The 16,573-nt window shown below is 32.2% G+C and overlaps 1 protein-coding gene across 3 annotated transcripts in view; it reads right to left on the reverse strand.

Moving 5' to 3' along the window:
- The window catches only part of GULP1 (GULP PTB domain containing engulfment adaptor 1), a 269,420-nt gene that overhangs the window by 3,509 nt on the left and 249,338 nt on the right, over positions 1–16,573 (reverse strand). For 2 of the 3 annotated variants that reach the window (XM_049615355.1, XM_049615356.1), the window contains 2 exons: positions 9,074–9,212; positions 5,764–5,858 (listed from right to left, as the gene is read on the reverse strand). In XM_049615355.1, coding sequence (XP_049471312.1) covers positions 5,764–5,858; positions 9,074–9,212 — 234 coding nt within the window. Of the gene's footprint in view, positions 1–5,763; positions 5,859–9,073; positions 9,213–10,859; positions 11,088–16,573 lie in introns of all 3 variants that reach the window. The other variant, XM_049615357.1, reaches the window with a different exon arrangement.

Raw genomic sequence — 16,573 nt, forward strand, 5'->3', positions numbered from 1 at the left:
ATATATATATATATATATATATATATATATATATATATATATATACTTTACCTTTCTCTCTTACTAACAGAACTGAAATTTTGTTCAGGCAGGTAATTTGGAATTTGGGGTGACCATGTGACATATTGGTGAGTGAAAATGTAAACAGACTATTCTTGTGGAAAATAAAACATCACTCAGAAAGAAGTCTTTTGTCCTCTGTTCTCCTTTGTATTTTATTTCATTAGACTGTATCTACTTGTATGTTGGCCAGTTGTGTATCTCTTTGCATTGCCCCAAATTACTTTTGTTTACAACAGGTGTCTAACATACTTATCTTATTACAAATTCAATGTGAACATTATCATACAGTAGAAGAAAATCATTTTAAAACTGCAAGCCACACCTCATTTGCTGTTAACACGGAGTATGCTCTTCATTATACCTACATTATAAAGGCCACAGAGCAATGCCACTACTGCAAAGGGTTTCAAAACTTTTTCCCAGAACTTACAGTACAAATTACAGTTAGTTGAGTAAAAGTCAGAGTACTTACCGTTATTTTTAAAAAGGCTGTTCTTATCACAAGAAGAAATATTTTACCTTACGTATGCATATATTTTAAACAGCTGCCAAGTACTTAGGAAAGTCAACCTTTAAGTTGAAGATAGTATAAATTAACTAATTTTATAAATATTTTATTTGGATATGTGAGGATCTGTGTCCTAGGTCATCTTCTGGTATATTAGATAGATAGATAGATAGATAGATAGATGATAGATAGATGATAGATAGATAGATAGATGACAGATAGATAGATAGATGACAGATAGATAGATGATAGATAGATGATAGATAGATAGATAGATGATAGATAGATAGATGATAGATAGATGATAGATAGATGATTGATAGATAGATGATAGATAGATAGATAGATAGATGATAGAGAGATAGATGATAGATAGATGATAGATAGACAGATAGATAGATAGATGATAGATAGATGATAGAGAGATAGATGATAGATAGATGATAGATAGATGATAGAGGATAGATAGATGATAGATAGATAGGTAGATAGGCAGACAGTGTAGGTATGTATTAACTTTGGAAAGATTTGATACCATACAGTGTTTTAAAATTTTTGTCAGTTCATTCTGAAATTAAACCACTATCACTTCAACTACTTATCAGTGTGTCAGTAGTGTTTGAAAGGCAGAATAGCAATCAAAGTAAAATAGGGATTGGTCACTATTTCAATAATTTAAAAATGTAGATCTCTTACAAGAATATCTCCATAGTGATTTAAGAAGGATCCTTTCGGAATCCCCATAGATGAATTTAATCATCCCCATTAACAGACACATTGTTATATTGCTCTTTGGTTTTCTTTACTCTTCAGATAAAATTTCTCACAGTTTCTAACCTTCCCTCCTAGGTTTCATTTAGTAAATCATGATTTAATGACCACTGAATCTTTCTCAGGTTCCATATCCACTTGAATTGTAAAACTTTGAATGAAAATGAGGCTTTATTTTATTTATGTAGTGATGGAAGTTATCGTAAACTAGTATCACACAAAAGAATAATTTTATTAATATATTATTTTTTCTAATATATTATTAATGATTCACTTTTTATATGAAATATTTTGCCCAGTTGCATGTTTTTATTTTGAAATAGAGAGAAAAGCATATCAAGGAAGGAAAACCACTCTTACATAAGAATTATGAACATATTGAAGTATGTGTCCTTTGAGTCTCCTTTTCATCTATGTATAGATTTTTTAAAAACAATTTTAATAACAGTATAAAAACTATATATTATATACAACTTTCTTATTTATTTTAATGTATCACATATATATAATTTTTTATATTTTTTTAAAATCTAGGAGAACAAAGTTTCTATATTGGGTTCCCATAAAGCTAATGATTATATAATATTTTATTAATTTTTTAAAAAATACAAGTATAGATGACATACATTTTACATTAGTCTCAAGTGTACAACATGGTGATTCACTATTTACGTACATTATGCAATGCTCATTATGCAGTTACCATCTGTCACCATAAAAGTTATAATATTGACTGTATTTCCTATGCCTTATTTCCATCCCTGTGATTTATTTATTTTATAACTGGAAGTTTGTACCTCTTAATCCCCTTATTCCTACTGTCTCTTCACTAGTTTTCCCTCCAGCAACCATGAATCTATTAACTTTAAAAAAATTTTTTTTTAATGTTTATTTATTTTTGAGAGAGAGAGAATGCAAGTGTGTTAGGGGCAGAGAGAGAGGGAGACACAGAATCCGAAGCAGGCTCCAGGCTCCAAGCTGTCAGCACAGAGCCCGACGTGGGGCTCGAACTCACGAGCTGTGAGATCATGACCTGAGCTGAAGTCAGACGCTCAACTGACTGAGTCACCCAGGTGCCCCTCTATTAACTTTTTAATATGATTTAATTGTATCTAGTATTTTATAATTATTCTTAAAGTTAACTAGGTGTTTTTGTCCGTAGAGATTTTCTTCATTTAGAGTCATTTTCTTCTCAGAATAGACTTCATTGAAGTTTTTGATATCAAAAATATAAGTATTTATTAGTAACAAATCTCCAAAGGGATGCTACGGATGGACCCTTGCCCATCAATGACTGAGTGCTTGTCCATCATATTTTCACTTGCACTGATCATTAATAAGGAAATAAAATATTTAATTTGCTTGATTAAAATAGCATTTCTAGTTCTTTGTTTAATTTGTATATTTTCTTTGATTAAATTAGACATGTCTACATGCATGTTAGCCCCTGGTGGTCTGTGAACTACTGCTTTTTTATTTATCTGATTGTTTATTTTTCTAATTATGTGTCTTTTTACTTTAATTCTGTGTATGTGATATATTTATAGATTTTTTTAAAGAAAAGAAAAAACTACAAAGAACTATAGAAATTCTTCTGTATACATATTTTACATTTACCTTAAATGTGTACATTTAAAACTAATGTACAAGTTTTTCTTTTCTGTATTAAAATTTCTTTCCAACTCAAAAGTCTGATAAATATTCAATTGTATTTTAACATTTTAAACTGACAAATCTTTCTGAAATTTACTTGGATATTTGTTGTAAGTTACAGCTGTACCTTGATCTTCTACCAAATTAGTAACCAGTTGATTTAACAACCCCTTAATGCAAAATTCTTTCATCCTTCACTGATTTGCCATGCTTCTTTTTTAATGTATTAAATTATTATAACTTAGACGTCACACATCTGGGTTATCATTACTATTTTACTGATTTGTCTGTCAGTGACACATACCAGAAAGTTTAAACTATGTCACATTAAATAACATTATTAACTTCAAACAAATATTTAATTTTCCAACAATTTATAATGAAATATGGCTTAACATTTCAGGTTAACTTCTGACATGCACAAGATATTTTTGTGATTTCCTCTGTAAATTAAAGAGAAAACCCAAACATCTCACTAGGCTTATTAACTCATTATTTATACACCCACTGTTCTCTAATGTTTTTACATTATATGCAAAGATAAAAATAGTAGCCAAATGTGTGCATTAGATTAATTAGGCTTACAAGATTAATAGCAAAAGTTGTCATAGACTTTAGATGGAGAAAATATTATTTTACTTTAGTTAAAGTGACCTTGCAATAAATCTTGAACTAAGGAAAAACAAACAAACAAAACAAAACAAAAAAACAGACAAGCAATGAGGTAGACAATGCAATAATGACTACATCATTGAAAAAAGAACTTTAAAATATGAGTTATAAAACCTCTTTAAACACAACTAATAATCAGAGACATCCATATGAAACTGCTGTTTGAATATTTATTAAGTAGAGCATGCAAATATTAAGGTTTTAGCTTTAAGGAGTTGTAAGTTGTTTAAAATTATTATGAAAATGATATACCAACCATCTCTGGCGCTACCCACCATGAAAGCAGAAAAGAATAAAAAAGACATTAAGAAAATATTAGAAATGGCAAAACAAAAACCAAAGCAAAAATACCATAGCTTAACATTACTTAACTAACACATCACTAAATCATTCCAATACAGTGTCTCTCAAAGTTAGTTCCTACAAAAATCTGGAGATGTAGGCTTATTTTAAAAAATCTATAGAAAATTCTTCAGTTTTGTGGAAATTAAAAAACATTAAAAGAAAAGTACTCTTTATGATTTTAATGCTTGGGAACAAACACCACTGTGCCCATGTTTGTGTCTGTTCTAATAAAAGCATTAGCCCCAAGTAGCATAAACCTAATTGGTAAAACTATTGAAAATGGAGAGGAATTGATTTCACATGAAATAAAGTATTCTTGGTAAATAACCATGCACTATTTGAGTGAAAGTTTCATAGTATTTGAAATATAGAAAAGAGGGAGAGAAATTGTACCATCAAACAGGATACATGCCGAAATCAACAGAAGTTTGATATTGGTGGTTTTAGTTTCAGCCAGATAACATCATCCACCTTGTTGAAGTTCTTAATTTAAATCAATTTTATTAGGTGTTGTAATTTTGCTTTTATTTAATTTATAAGTTTTGAATTAATAGTTGTATCAGAGCTATAAGAATAAGTTATGTATAACTTTTTTGGTAAATTTTTAAGAAATGTTATAACAATTTAAGCCAATATAAAGGATTTAAAATAATTTTTTTTCACGTAAAAGGAAATTACGAATCACCCAACTTGAGAAATGTTGTTTTAACATATGCTTTGAAAATCTCAAGGTGTATATTAAATAATGCAACTTTTAAGATGCAGGCATTATTATCTCTAAAACAATAAAGAAATTCACATAATACCTAGAAAAGAAGAAGAGTGCTTCATAGCTGTAGTCCAAAATGAGTGGAAGGATATTTATATTATCTTTCTAGAAAGGAGTGTTTCACCAGTGTTAGATGATCAGAATCCACCATTAATTTTGTTTTGTCCAGGAAATGAAGCATAGAGAATTCATTGCCTATAAGTGGCAACAACTCCTTCTCTTCACTCACTGCCTCTTCCCAATCAGCTTCATATAATTGGTCTTTGCCTACATTCTACCATACATACACAAAGTCTTTTCAATAAAAAAATCGGATATAATAACCACCAAAATATAAAGGACAAATATAAAGAGAAGTCTTTTTCCTGGTGCTTTTAAGATTATTTATTAATCACAGCCCATAATACCTTCAAACTTTCAGTACAATTCGGAATTGAAAAATAAGAGGGAGAGAGAAATGGAAACCCAACTGGACTACGTTCCTAAAGAAGTTGTCACTGGGTGCCTGCTTTTTCAATAAGAACCCAGAAGTTATGAGCCATAACTACAATGCTTCTTTTAAAAGAGACTGATTTTACTCTCACAAAGATTTTCCTTCATCTCTCCATGTACAATCTGAAATTCATAATTGTTAAAAACTGAGTTGAAATCTTATAAGTCTAGTGCAATGACCCTGCAATTTTTGGATTTCAAAGTAATGAACCATTTAAATCCACGCAATTTTGTATAAAAAAGAACCATCTGATTGTCACTGTAAATTGTACTATTAAAAACTAAACAAAACACAATAAAACCTTATCCTTAGCATCTGTAGGAACATTTTTAGGACTAAATATATATGATTATTTTAAAGTAATTGTTTCAAGTAAGTTTTCATAGGGATAATAATTCAAGGAAAGGGTAGTTTTGGTATATAACATTCTCTGTGTTCCATATTAAAAAGAAATAAACCATTTATAAGCCAATCTGTTAAAACAGTCACCTGCATCTCATCTAATTTTGATTGAATATCTGGAGGGAAATCCCCTGCTCCACAGTTAAATGGGTCAAAAGGTTCTGCTCCAAACAGGTCCCGTTCTAAAAGGAGGAAAAATAATTTAGTAAATGAAATGACAGAAAGTGAGTTGAGTGAGTTAGATTTCAAAGGCAAGATTACATAAAGAACTACTCACATAACCAAATGAGCTCCTATCCACACACACTTTATGCTGGGTTTCCCTGAGCTTAGACTAGTTAAACACCAACAAAGAAGCCAAGATCCATTTTATGACAGTATTAAAAACTGGTTACAGAGAATTATTACCCAGAGAGGTTTCTGTGTCTTTAATTAAGACTTCCCAATATCAAATTCTCAAATATTTGATAATTAGTATATTAAAATACCTACATTTTACTGAAGCAATTTAAATTAACTACAATAACAGATTACTTTTTGAAGACCTCTATTCCTTACGGATGCCTTTGTAACACAACAGTGAAGCAGTATGTGGGACTGAGCAGATTGGTAAGTAGTTTACTCATAGCTCGTGATACCTTAATCTCACATTTATTCAGAAAAAAATGTAAGGCATGTTGTTTCATGTACTATGAAATCACATCACCTTCCTAAATAAACACAATGGGACAGGTTCTTTAAAAATGTCTTCTATCCTAGAAACAGATTTCCTTTTAAAAATACCAATAATAGGGGCACCTGGGTGGCTCGGTCGGTTGGGTGTCTGGCTTTGGCTCAGGTCATGATCTCACGGTCCGTGAGTTCAAGCCCCGCGTCGGGCTCTGTGCTGACAGCTCAGAGTCTGGAGCCTGCTCCAGATTCTGTATCTCCCTCTCTCTCTGACCCTCCCCCATTCATGCTCTGTCTCTCTCTGTCTCAAAAGTAAATAAACGTTAAAAAAAAAAATACCAATAATAGAATATCAAATAGCTCTCTGTACATAAATTCTAAAGTATGCATTTTTTAATCATTAAGGAAGCAACAAAGTTAAAATTGATGTTTGTAATTTATAAAATTATGGCCTATTATATGATTTAGAAATTTAAAAATTATGAAACTTCTCTCCTCTGAATCATTCAAATGCAGCCTTAATTGACACAACTTTTAAAAATTATATAGGTGCATGCGAATTTATAATGTATTAAACTTTTCATTTGTAAAAAAATTATATTCTCAAAATTCAATGCTATGTAAGAAATAATATTTATGTTCTTTCTTCTACCATATCCTCTAAATTATGAACCCTCATTATTAAAGGTTCTTGCTTTTCTAGTTACAACTTTTTTTTCAAATTCATGTATTAAATAAGTAAAAAAAAATTATAAGTTCCTGGTGCTGGTAAGTATTATATAAATAAGAGGGACGTAGAATTTATAATCCAAATAAAGACATTTAAGTTTTAAGATAAAAGTAATGCTTCTGACAGTTACACCGGGACAAAAGAGATAAACCAGAACTGTCCTAAACAAATGGAAATGTATTGTCACCTTATACGTGACCTATAGGTATTATATATGGGTATTATATATATATGTATATATATATATATATATATATATATATACACATATATATATATACAGTCACCTTATATATATGGTGTTATTATTGTTGTTGTTATTTATTTTCCTCAGTCTGGTGTTACTTAGGCAATACACCAGAACTTGGAGAACAGAGGAACTTTTCTTTGTAGGAATGCCTTGGTTACCCCCATACCACGAGTACATCCAACAATGCTTTTACACATGAAAGATATTTGTGAAAAGAAATGAATTAATAAAAACAAAGTAGAGTTGGCCAGAAAGAATAGAGATTTTTATTACAGGCATTTTATTGTTTGATATGCCTTTGAAAAATCTAGACATATCAAATGTCTAAAATGGAACACATTTTCCCCCTTCTCTACTTCTAATTTTCCCTGTTAACAACATTTGGTCTAAAATCCTGAATCATCATTGATTTTGAACTCTCAATACCATCCTGACATATTATTCCTTCTAAATATTTTCAAATCTATTTGCTCTTTTCAATTTATATTTTGACCTGTATTAAAACCCTCTTTTGGAGATCTATGGCTAATTTGCATTTCAAATTCCAGATTGCAACCCAAGTCTATCATATGTGTTAAACAAATGCCCAATGGACTAAATAAATGAATGAATGAATCAGTGATGAAATCCAAGGAAGTAAAAAACAGTAAAGGAAGAGATGTGGACACTCACAAGGACAAAAAATACCCCATCATGATATCAGGATATTGGCAACATTTGCTAAAAACACACTATGACATGTATATTATGGATTATTCTCTGAAAAAATATTTTGTGTTGGCACAAAATATATTCAAATGAATTTAAATATATATCTCAATTTATGTACAAGTTTGACATATTTTTATAAACTGATTTCTGAAGTTTCCAATGCTTTTCTCTAAAATTTATTGAATACTTAATGTGTGTAGTATACTTGGGTTAAGTTCCACAAGGGGAAACAAATAAATTAAAGGCCCTGACATACTTTAAGCCCTAAGCCAAAACTTCAGAGTTATATTAAAAATGTCTTAATGTGAACTAGAGAGGATGCAATAAAGCATAAGATGTAAAACTCTCTTTTCTTCGATTTCCCTTTGCATGTAATGACTGATCATGGACGTTGGGGAGTATTCTTTAAGTTTCTGTGACATGGTGCAGATCAAAATATAATCAAAACATTGAAAATGAGCATCTGTTATATGCTTTCTAATCCATCAATAAGAGACTCTAATGTACCTTCCAAATGTATATAAAGTAAGTCAGAAAAGCAATATATGTATAGTATGTTAGATATTAAGTAAAATATCCTTATATAGGGGTAATAAACAAATCAAAAATCCGTATATTTACATATTTCTTTAACTAAGAATTTCATATACTCTAACAAAGAATTTAAACTGAACTCCATTAAACATGTTGAAAATATTAAAACCATTACCGCAAGCATTGTTTTTAATCATTAAATTAAAACATTAGAAGTCTAACCCCAAATAAAATAAAAATGTAATTAAATGCTTTTCATTATGATATAAATAACCCCATCTCATTTTTCAAAAAATTATTTCCAATGCAATACTGATGTCTTTGGTAGTATACTCTGAATTATAAAGTAAAATATGATTAACTTATTTGGCACATATAAACATAATTCTTTGGTAATTAACACTTTTAGTGAGCTTAAGATATATAATTTTCCATAAAGTTAATTAAACATTTAAAATGTACACAAATACAGCAAAGAATATTGTTTTCTTTAGAAAGCTTACTAATCTCAGTAGATCTACTAGGTATTGGAGGTGGCTGTGTGCCATTGCGGGTAGGTGTTGAAGATGGGTGTGATATTGGAGAAAATGGTATCATATCGAAGATGTCAGTGGAGGGTGACTTAGGTGTCACACTGCCTGCCTGCAATGAAAATAATATGAATTAAGGCAGTATTTCAGGTAGATACATTGCAATGTTATTTCATATGCATATAAAACATACATAAACAGCAATAAATTCAGCTGAATCATATGAACTTGACATTTTATAGATCAAAAATAGTTAAATGTTGGCAATTTCATGTGATTTAATCAGTCACACCAAATGCTTATTGGCAAGAAAGCAAAAGAAAATTTCTGCAACAATGATCTCAAAGATGATGGCAAAAATGGTGAGAAACTATTCTATATAGATATAAAAGATATTGGATTTTTCTGTATATCTAGAAATAATTGCCATTTGTATCAGAGGATTGGAAATATTAGAAGCTATATAAAAACATGATTTCAATAATAGTTTTGCATAAGATTATATTTTAGACAGAGATAACTGGACATAAACAATGCATCTTCTTATATGACCATTCAAATGCAAATGATAACAACTTTAAAAATTTTTAAAGAGTATATTTTAATTTGTATTAATAACTACAATGATAGCTAACTATTATACTCACTGCAGTGCCTTTTATTCTTGGGTAAGACTTCATAGTTTTCTATGATAAATAGCTACCTTGTGAAGTAAATTAATAGTCACTAAAAATACCACCAAAATCATTAAGCTATCTGGGTCAGTCTGGGCCAGGATGTAACATAAGAATGAAACAATCATCACTTTGCCATTCAGGGGGAAAAAACACACACAAACGGGTACACACAATCTATAAAAGAAAGAGAATTCCGATTTTGGAGAAGAATAGTAAGGAAAAACTTGCTTTTCCTCAAAGAACATGAACAGAGATTAATTACTTAAGAGTGTTTCATAGTAAAATTAGACTCTTCAGAATACACTTATTTTTCTAAATCACAGATAATGAAGGTAATGGAAGAAAAATAAGGCTGATTGTGTGTAAAGAGTGACAGATTTGCTATTCAGTCAATATGGCCATTAGCACATTTTTTTCATGAAGGAAAATTGCTGTCATCTCCTTTTCTTTAATACCCTGCTCACTTTATCAGTCATAAATACTGTCCAAAGACTTTAAGGCAACTTTATCCCTCAGCCCTTTCCTCCTACTCAGGAATAGTTTTCCTAATCGACCCATCCCTCTAGCTGCCCTGGCAGCTCTCTCCTCTTTCTCAGGATATAAAGATACTCAAATCTTGACTGTTTTTAAAGCAAACCAATCAGAAATGTCTTTACTCTGTCTCTCTTTACTACTCTAGCCTCTCATCTCTCTTACTCTTTCCCTCAAGGTTAAGCTCCTCAGAAGAGATACTCATATCAATTGAGACTTTTTTTTTTTTTTGGTACCAAATGCTGCTGAAACTGCTTTTACCAATATCTCTGATGACCTGACTTCCCAGTTGCTATATCAGTGGGTCCTTTGAAGTTACCTGTCCTATTTTGTCTTTCTGTGGATATGTACACAATCACCACTTGTTGCTTGAAACTTTGATATCAGGTAAAAGGAAGTAAAAATGAATGGCACACAAAGTTGCCAGGTCATATCACATTGATTCTGGACATACCTGATTTTTTTTCATTACACTATAAATGGCACATTTTAGTAGACTTTAAAAAACATATGTGGGATAGTAAAAAAGGCTTTTGTGCTTAGCAAATTACATGAGGTCTTGGGATGCTGCTCTCACTGATTGGCTTGGGAAGGCCACATTTAGAAGGTGGTGGTATTAACAGTCCCAATGACAGTCTGGAATCAGGCGAGTTGACAGGAGTGACAGTAATGGAAGAAATATTTAGACAGGAAGATGAATCATCATCACTACTACGCCAGAAAGAGGATGAGCATCTCTGAAACCCATGTTGCTCATGATCAGACACTTGGTGCAGCAGCTGTAAAGGAATGACAGAGAAATACACTAAGGAGAAGAAAGAAGACATGGAGGAAAAAGGAAAAAGTATATTATGAAAATTTATTTGTAAAATGGTATTTTGCAAAAAGGTAAGTAATTTCAAAATAACTTTACTAAAAATTTAAAAAAATAATAACAATTGTTTGTGTATACTTTCTTATTGCAACAGTCCTCAGATTTGAGAATGTTTGACTATTTCTCACTAAAATATTACATTACTAGGACTTGAGAGGAAGACAATAAAGAGTGAAGCTTGATGATTTATTTCGATTAGAGCTTCTGTGTAATGACATGGGAAAAGGAAGTATAATAACAAGAAAAAAAGCAATAACTGAAGTAGGAGTAATGTCTAGTAAAAAGTAATGACTTTGTAGAATTTTCAAAAAGGGTTACAACAATCATTTTAAATTTAACACTCAAAACACTCTTTTGTGATATAAGTATTAGTAATTTTATGTCCTTGTTACAATAAAGATATGGGAAAATTAAGGCCCATATGTTCTTTGTGATTTATTCCTATAGAGGTTAAATTCAAAACAATCTGACTGCAATTATCACCACCTTCCTATGGGTAGTGAGTTCCAAATGAGAAGATTTCTCAGGAAAGGGCAATCTCGAATTAATGAGATAATAAATAGTTAGATAATCGGTAAGTGGATTGGATCTGGACATCAGTTTTTGGTTGACTTTTATAAGTTATTTCCATTACAGTGTGGAAAGCTACTGTCAAAAGCTGAGCTAGTAACAACTGGGCTGCCAGATGTCAGAGTGGTCAATGAAAACAACAAGCCAAAATGAAAGTAATAATTAAGCCTTTATTCACTTACTGCTGTAGTATAAGCAAGATGCCAGGAAGAAGATGCTGGCCTCATCAATGTCCCATTTTCTTCTCCAGGAAATGGAACTGGACTAAGGTCAGAAGTACCAGTGCAAAAGCAAGGCACTGTCTCTCTATTGAGGGAGCCCTGAACTAAAGGTCTTGCTGGTTTGTTGTTGGTGTCCTTGTCATTTTTGTTGTTGTTTTGAGGGAGGGGTCAAGACAAGAGAAGGAAATGGAGGAAGGGTTAGGAGTAGAAAAGTACTGAGTACTGAATCATAGTGGAGAAAGGAGTCTTCAAGGCCCTCATAAGATGATCTTGACAAAGGCTTTTTGAGAAGGCCATGGCCAAGGGCCTCCAATAAGGAGACCTCTGAATATAGGCAACTGGGCTAGGAATGCAGATATGTATAAGAGCATGGCTGCCAGAGGTTGAGGGCGCTAAGTCCTTGACTGCAACTCCTCCATTCTATGCACTAAATCTGGCATAGGCAGGGCAGATTTCCCCCCAGTGAGACTCGCCAGGGGAAGACTTTGTAACTGCCTATGACTGGGCTGACAGGATTGGCCCTGGAGCCAGACTTCTAAGCTACAGGTCACACTTCAGAGATTTTTTTTTAACACGGATTTTGAGGCAGCCAACACAAATATGGCTTTTGATAATCTCATAGTGAAAGGTTATAACCAAAATTATAGTTAGGAGAACCCACAAATTTGAAGGAAGTTTTTAAGATGGGAGTCACTTCTTCACTCGTTTCTCAAAGCAGAGGACAAAACCAGGCAGTGTAAAGTGACAGATTTAAACTGAAGGGAAGGTTCAGTGTGGAAACAAATCTCTGATGGTCTGAGTTATATAATTAATAACTATTAATATGCATATACAGTTACATAATCATTTTTTTCCTATTGACCTCCCTAACAATCTATCTGTAGATATGTATACATGTATGTGTGCGCGTGTGTGTGTATATATAATTTTAAAATTTATTTTATAGTCTACATAGTTTACTGTATAATTTTGTGATTGGTAGTCACCATATACTTTAAGTGACACTTGTAAGCTCCTTGTGGACAAAATTTTTCCAAATTTTATCTAAAAGAAGTATTTCCAGGGCACCTGGGTGGCTCAGTCAATTAAGCATCTAACTCTTAATTTTGGCTCCGGTCATGATCTCAGGGTCGTGAGATCAAGCCCCACATTGGGCTCTGCACTGAGCATGGAGCCTGCTTAAGATTCTCTCTCTCTCTCTCTCTCTCTCTCTCTCCCTCTCTCTCTCTCTCTCTCTCTCTCCCCACCTGACACATGTACACATGTGCATGTGCTCTCTCTCTCTCTCTAAAAAGTAAATATAAATAAATAAATAAAAGAAGTATTTTCTAAAAGACTATATAACACATCAGAGTTGTAGGCATATAATAAGCTGTCAACATATATCTACTGTCTAATTTATACTACAGCACTTTTTTTTTTTAATAGACTTCACACTCAGCATGAAGCCCAATGCAGGGCTTGAACCAACAACCCTGAGATTAAGACCTGAGCTGAGATCAAAAGTCAAACACCTAAATGACTGAGTCACCTGGGTATCCCTATATTAGATAATTTTTAAATTTAAAAATGGAAAATTTTAAGAATATTTATACTGAGTAAACATAATATGATATTAAGTGGAAGTTGTCCTTGGTATCATCTGGCTTATAACATAAGTGAGGGTATTCTATATTATTTTATGACTTATATTGGCCAAGAAATCTTAACCAGATGCCTCAAAACAAATGAAGGCCAAAATAACCTAACTTATAAGTGCTCTAGTGTTTTATGACAGTGTTAATAATATGCCTTCTACTTGCTCTGAGAACATATACTTATATAACATGAAAATAATCAAGTTGTTAAATACACGAGTTAAGAGGTATTTTTCACTTTCAAAATGGTAAAGCTGGGATATCTATCAATAGTTGTGGTATCTAAAGTTTAAGACTCTACCACTATCACAGGTTTCCTTTGGGTCAGTAATGAAGTTTTGGTCAACCGGCATTTATTGCTCGGTCACACAAATCTCTTAAAACACTGAATCAGTTGCTTTCAGGTAATATTAAGAGATTGAACATTAAAATCTGGAGCTTTTCTTGAGAAGTTTGAAAATCTAGAAAGTGAGCCCACAGACTTGCCTGAAAATAATTGACTGGCAGTAACTGCTGTACCATTTAAGTTGGGTATATGCTCCCTAATTCATTACTACCACCACGTACCCATTACACATTTATGTCACAGCCTGGGCTGTACTGACGTCTTGTGTTTGTGATTCCTAACTTTGAAATGATTCAAGTCAAGGAATTAAATATTACATCTGTTAGATATTTTGAGTGGTGCTCATATGAGGACTTTAAGACACAGAACAGATGAACATAAGGGAAGGGAAGCAAAAATAATATAAAAACAGCGAGGGGGACAAAATATGAGACTCTTAAATATGGAGAATAAACAGAGGGTTACTGGAGGGGTTGTGGGAGGGGGATGGGCTAAATGGGTAAGGGGCATTAAGGAATCTACTCTTGAAATCATTGTTGCACTATACGCTCATTTGGATGTAAATTAAAAAAATAAAATGAAAAAAAAGAAAGTTAAATAAAAAACATTTTGAGTGGTGGTTCTAAATTTAGGGGGTCAGGAGTTAGACATTTTGTAAGCTGCCATTTTTAACTCATTAAGGATATTTATTTATGAAATTAAATACATAGTTTAGATGAAAACAGCTTGATATTTTTATTTTGGGTCTTCTGTCAATATTTTGACAGATGGCTAGAAACCAAAATTTTTGCACTCTCTTACAGAAATTCTGGCACCACTGTTTAACTCGTCCTTTATGCTCATAATTCCAAGTGCTTTGGTCTTTATGAAGGTGCACAGGATCTGAATTATTAAACTAAGGAAACAAGGAGCTTTATGTTCAATCATTACATATTAATTATGCAGACGTTGTTAGGTTATTAAGGTCTATTAATCATGAAGGCCCATATCTGAGATTCATTGTTGTAGTTTTGTAGCTTGCTCTAGGAAGCAGTGGCTTGGTGCATTTAGGCATGGTGAATATTTCAACCTTAGCCTTGTCTAAATGTGACAGCAATGATGAAGTGTCATAGAAGGGTTTGCATTTTCAGTAAAGGTTGAAAACATTTAAACAACAACAAAAAAACTGTATTATGATTCCAGGGTCATGGGATCAAGCCCCATGTCAGGCTCTATGCTGAACATGGAGCCTCCTTGGGATTCTCTCTTTCCCTCTATGCCTCTCCCCATCTGTGCTCTCCCTCTTTCTCTCTCTCTCTAAAATAAAAAATTAAAAAAAAAGAATGGTATCAAAATTTTACTTTAGGCTGTTAATGTTTTGGTAATATAAATATCCAAATATCCTTTTAAAATGTAAAACAACTTTAAGATTAAAATATGATTTAACATTACTATTAAAATAGAGTTTCAAAATGTTACTTAGAATTAAATTTACAAAGTAATTATTTAAATTTATATTTAAGGGATGATGTCTAAATTTTTCTAGTTGAAAAACTGGTAGATTATAAATAACACTAAAGATGAGGAAATACAATTGTGATGCAAAATATTCTAGCAGATCTTTCTATGCTGCCATGCAGATTCACACTTTCAAAGTTCACTATTATGTTACATTTTTAATATGACTTTAAGTTTTAATTTTTTTAATGTTTATTCATTTTTTGAGAGAGAGAGAGAGAGAGAGAGAGAGAGAGACAGAGTGCTAGTGGGGGAGGGACAGAGAGAGAGGGAGACACAGAATCTGAAGCAGGCTCCAGGCTCTGAGTTGTCAGCACAGAGCCTGATGTGGTGCTCGAACTCATGAACCACTAGATCAAGACCTGAGCTAAAGTCGGACGCTTAACTGAGCCACCCAGGCACCCCATGTTTTAAACATAAAAACTTCTAGGGTTTAGAATTTATGGCATCGTGAATGTACTTTTTTTTTTTTTCAGATTTCTAGATTCACAATTTGGTTTTATTGGTCTCTTACTTGTAAGACCTATTATCTTGTTTGTTCTTACAACAAGGTCACGAGTTAAATGGACATGATTGTCTACATATCCCAAAGAGGAAAACTGCAACAAGAAATTAAATGATTTGATCAGGCATTCATGGTCAGAGCTGGAAGGGAATATATTTTTCTTCCCATTAGATAGAGTTTACTGCCTTAGAATCATTTTTTGTGCAAGTAACAATTATGAAAATGAAGCCATGAACCAGTAATCACTTTTTGTGGGCAACAAATGTTCTTAAATCAATGTCATGTTTAAAATTTATGCTTTTGTTTAAAGATTCACATTTGGCTTGTTGTGTAACTGAGAGTTTTCAAAATCTGCTCTTGCCCATCTTGACTTCAATAATAGTTGAGAAAACACTAGATGAAGATAAATAGGCAGTTTTGTTTACCCACAATGAAATACACATTTTAGGTTAAAATTGTCCTATCAAGTCTAATCAGTGGCCACACAGTTGATTATGTAAAGGTAGAATTTTATCCAGTAACAAACACTTGGTTTAATTGAAAGGGAGACATTTATTTTACTCAGCAATAGAAAGTCCAGTACTTCTAAGGACTACAATTTTATTCATTTAACTT

The sequence above is a fragment of the Panthera uncia genome (genome assembly GCF_023721935.1).
Source record: "Panthera uncia isolate 11264 chromosome C1 unlocalized genomic scaffold, Puncia_PCG_1.0 HiC_scaffold_3, whole genome shotgun sequence".
Classification (NCBI taxonomy): domain Eukaryota; kingdom Metazoa; phylum Chordata; class Mammalia; order Carnivora; family Felidae; genus Panthera; species Panthera uncia.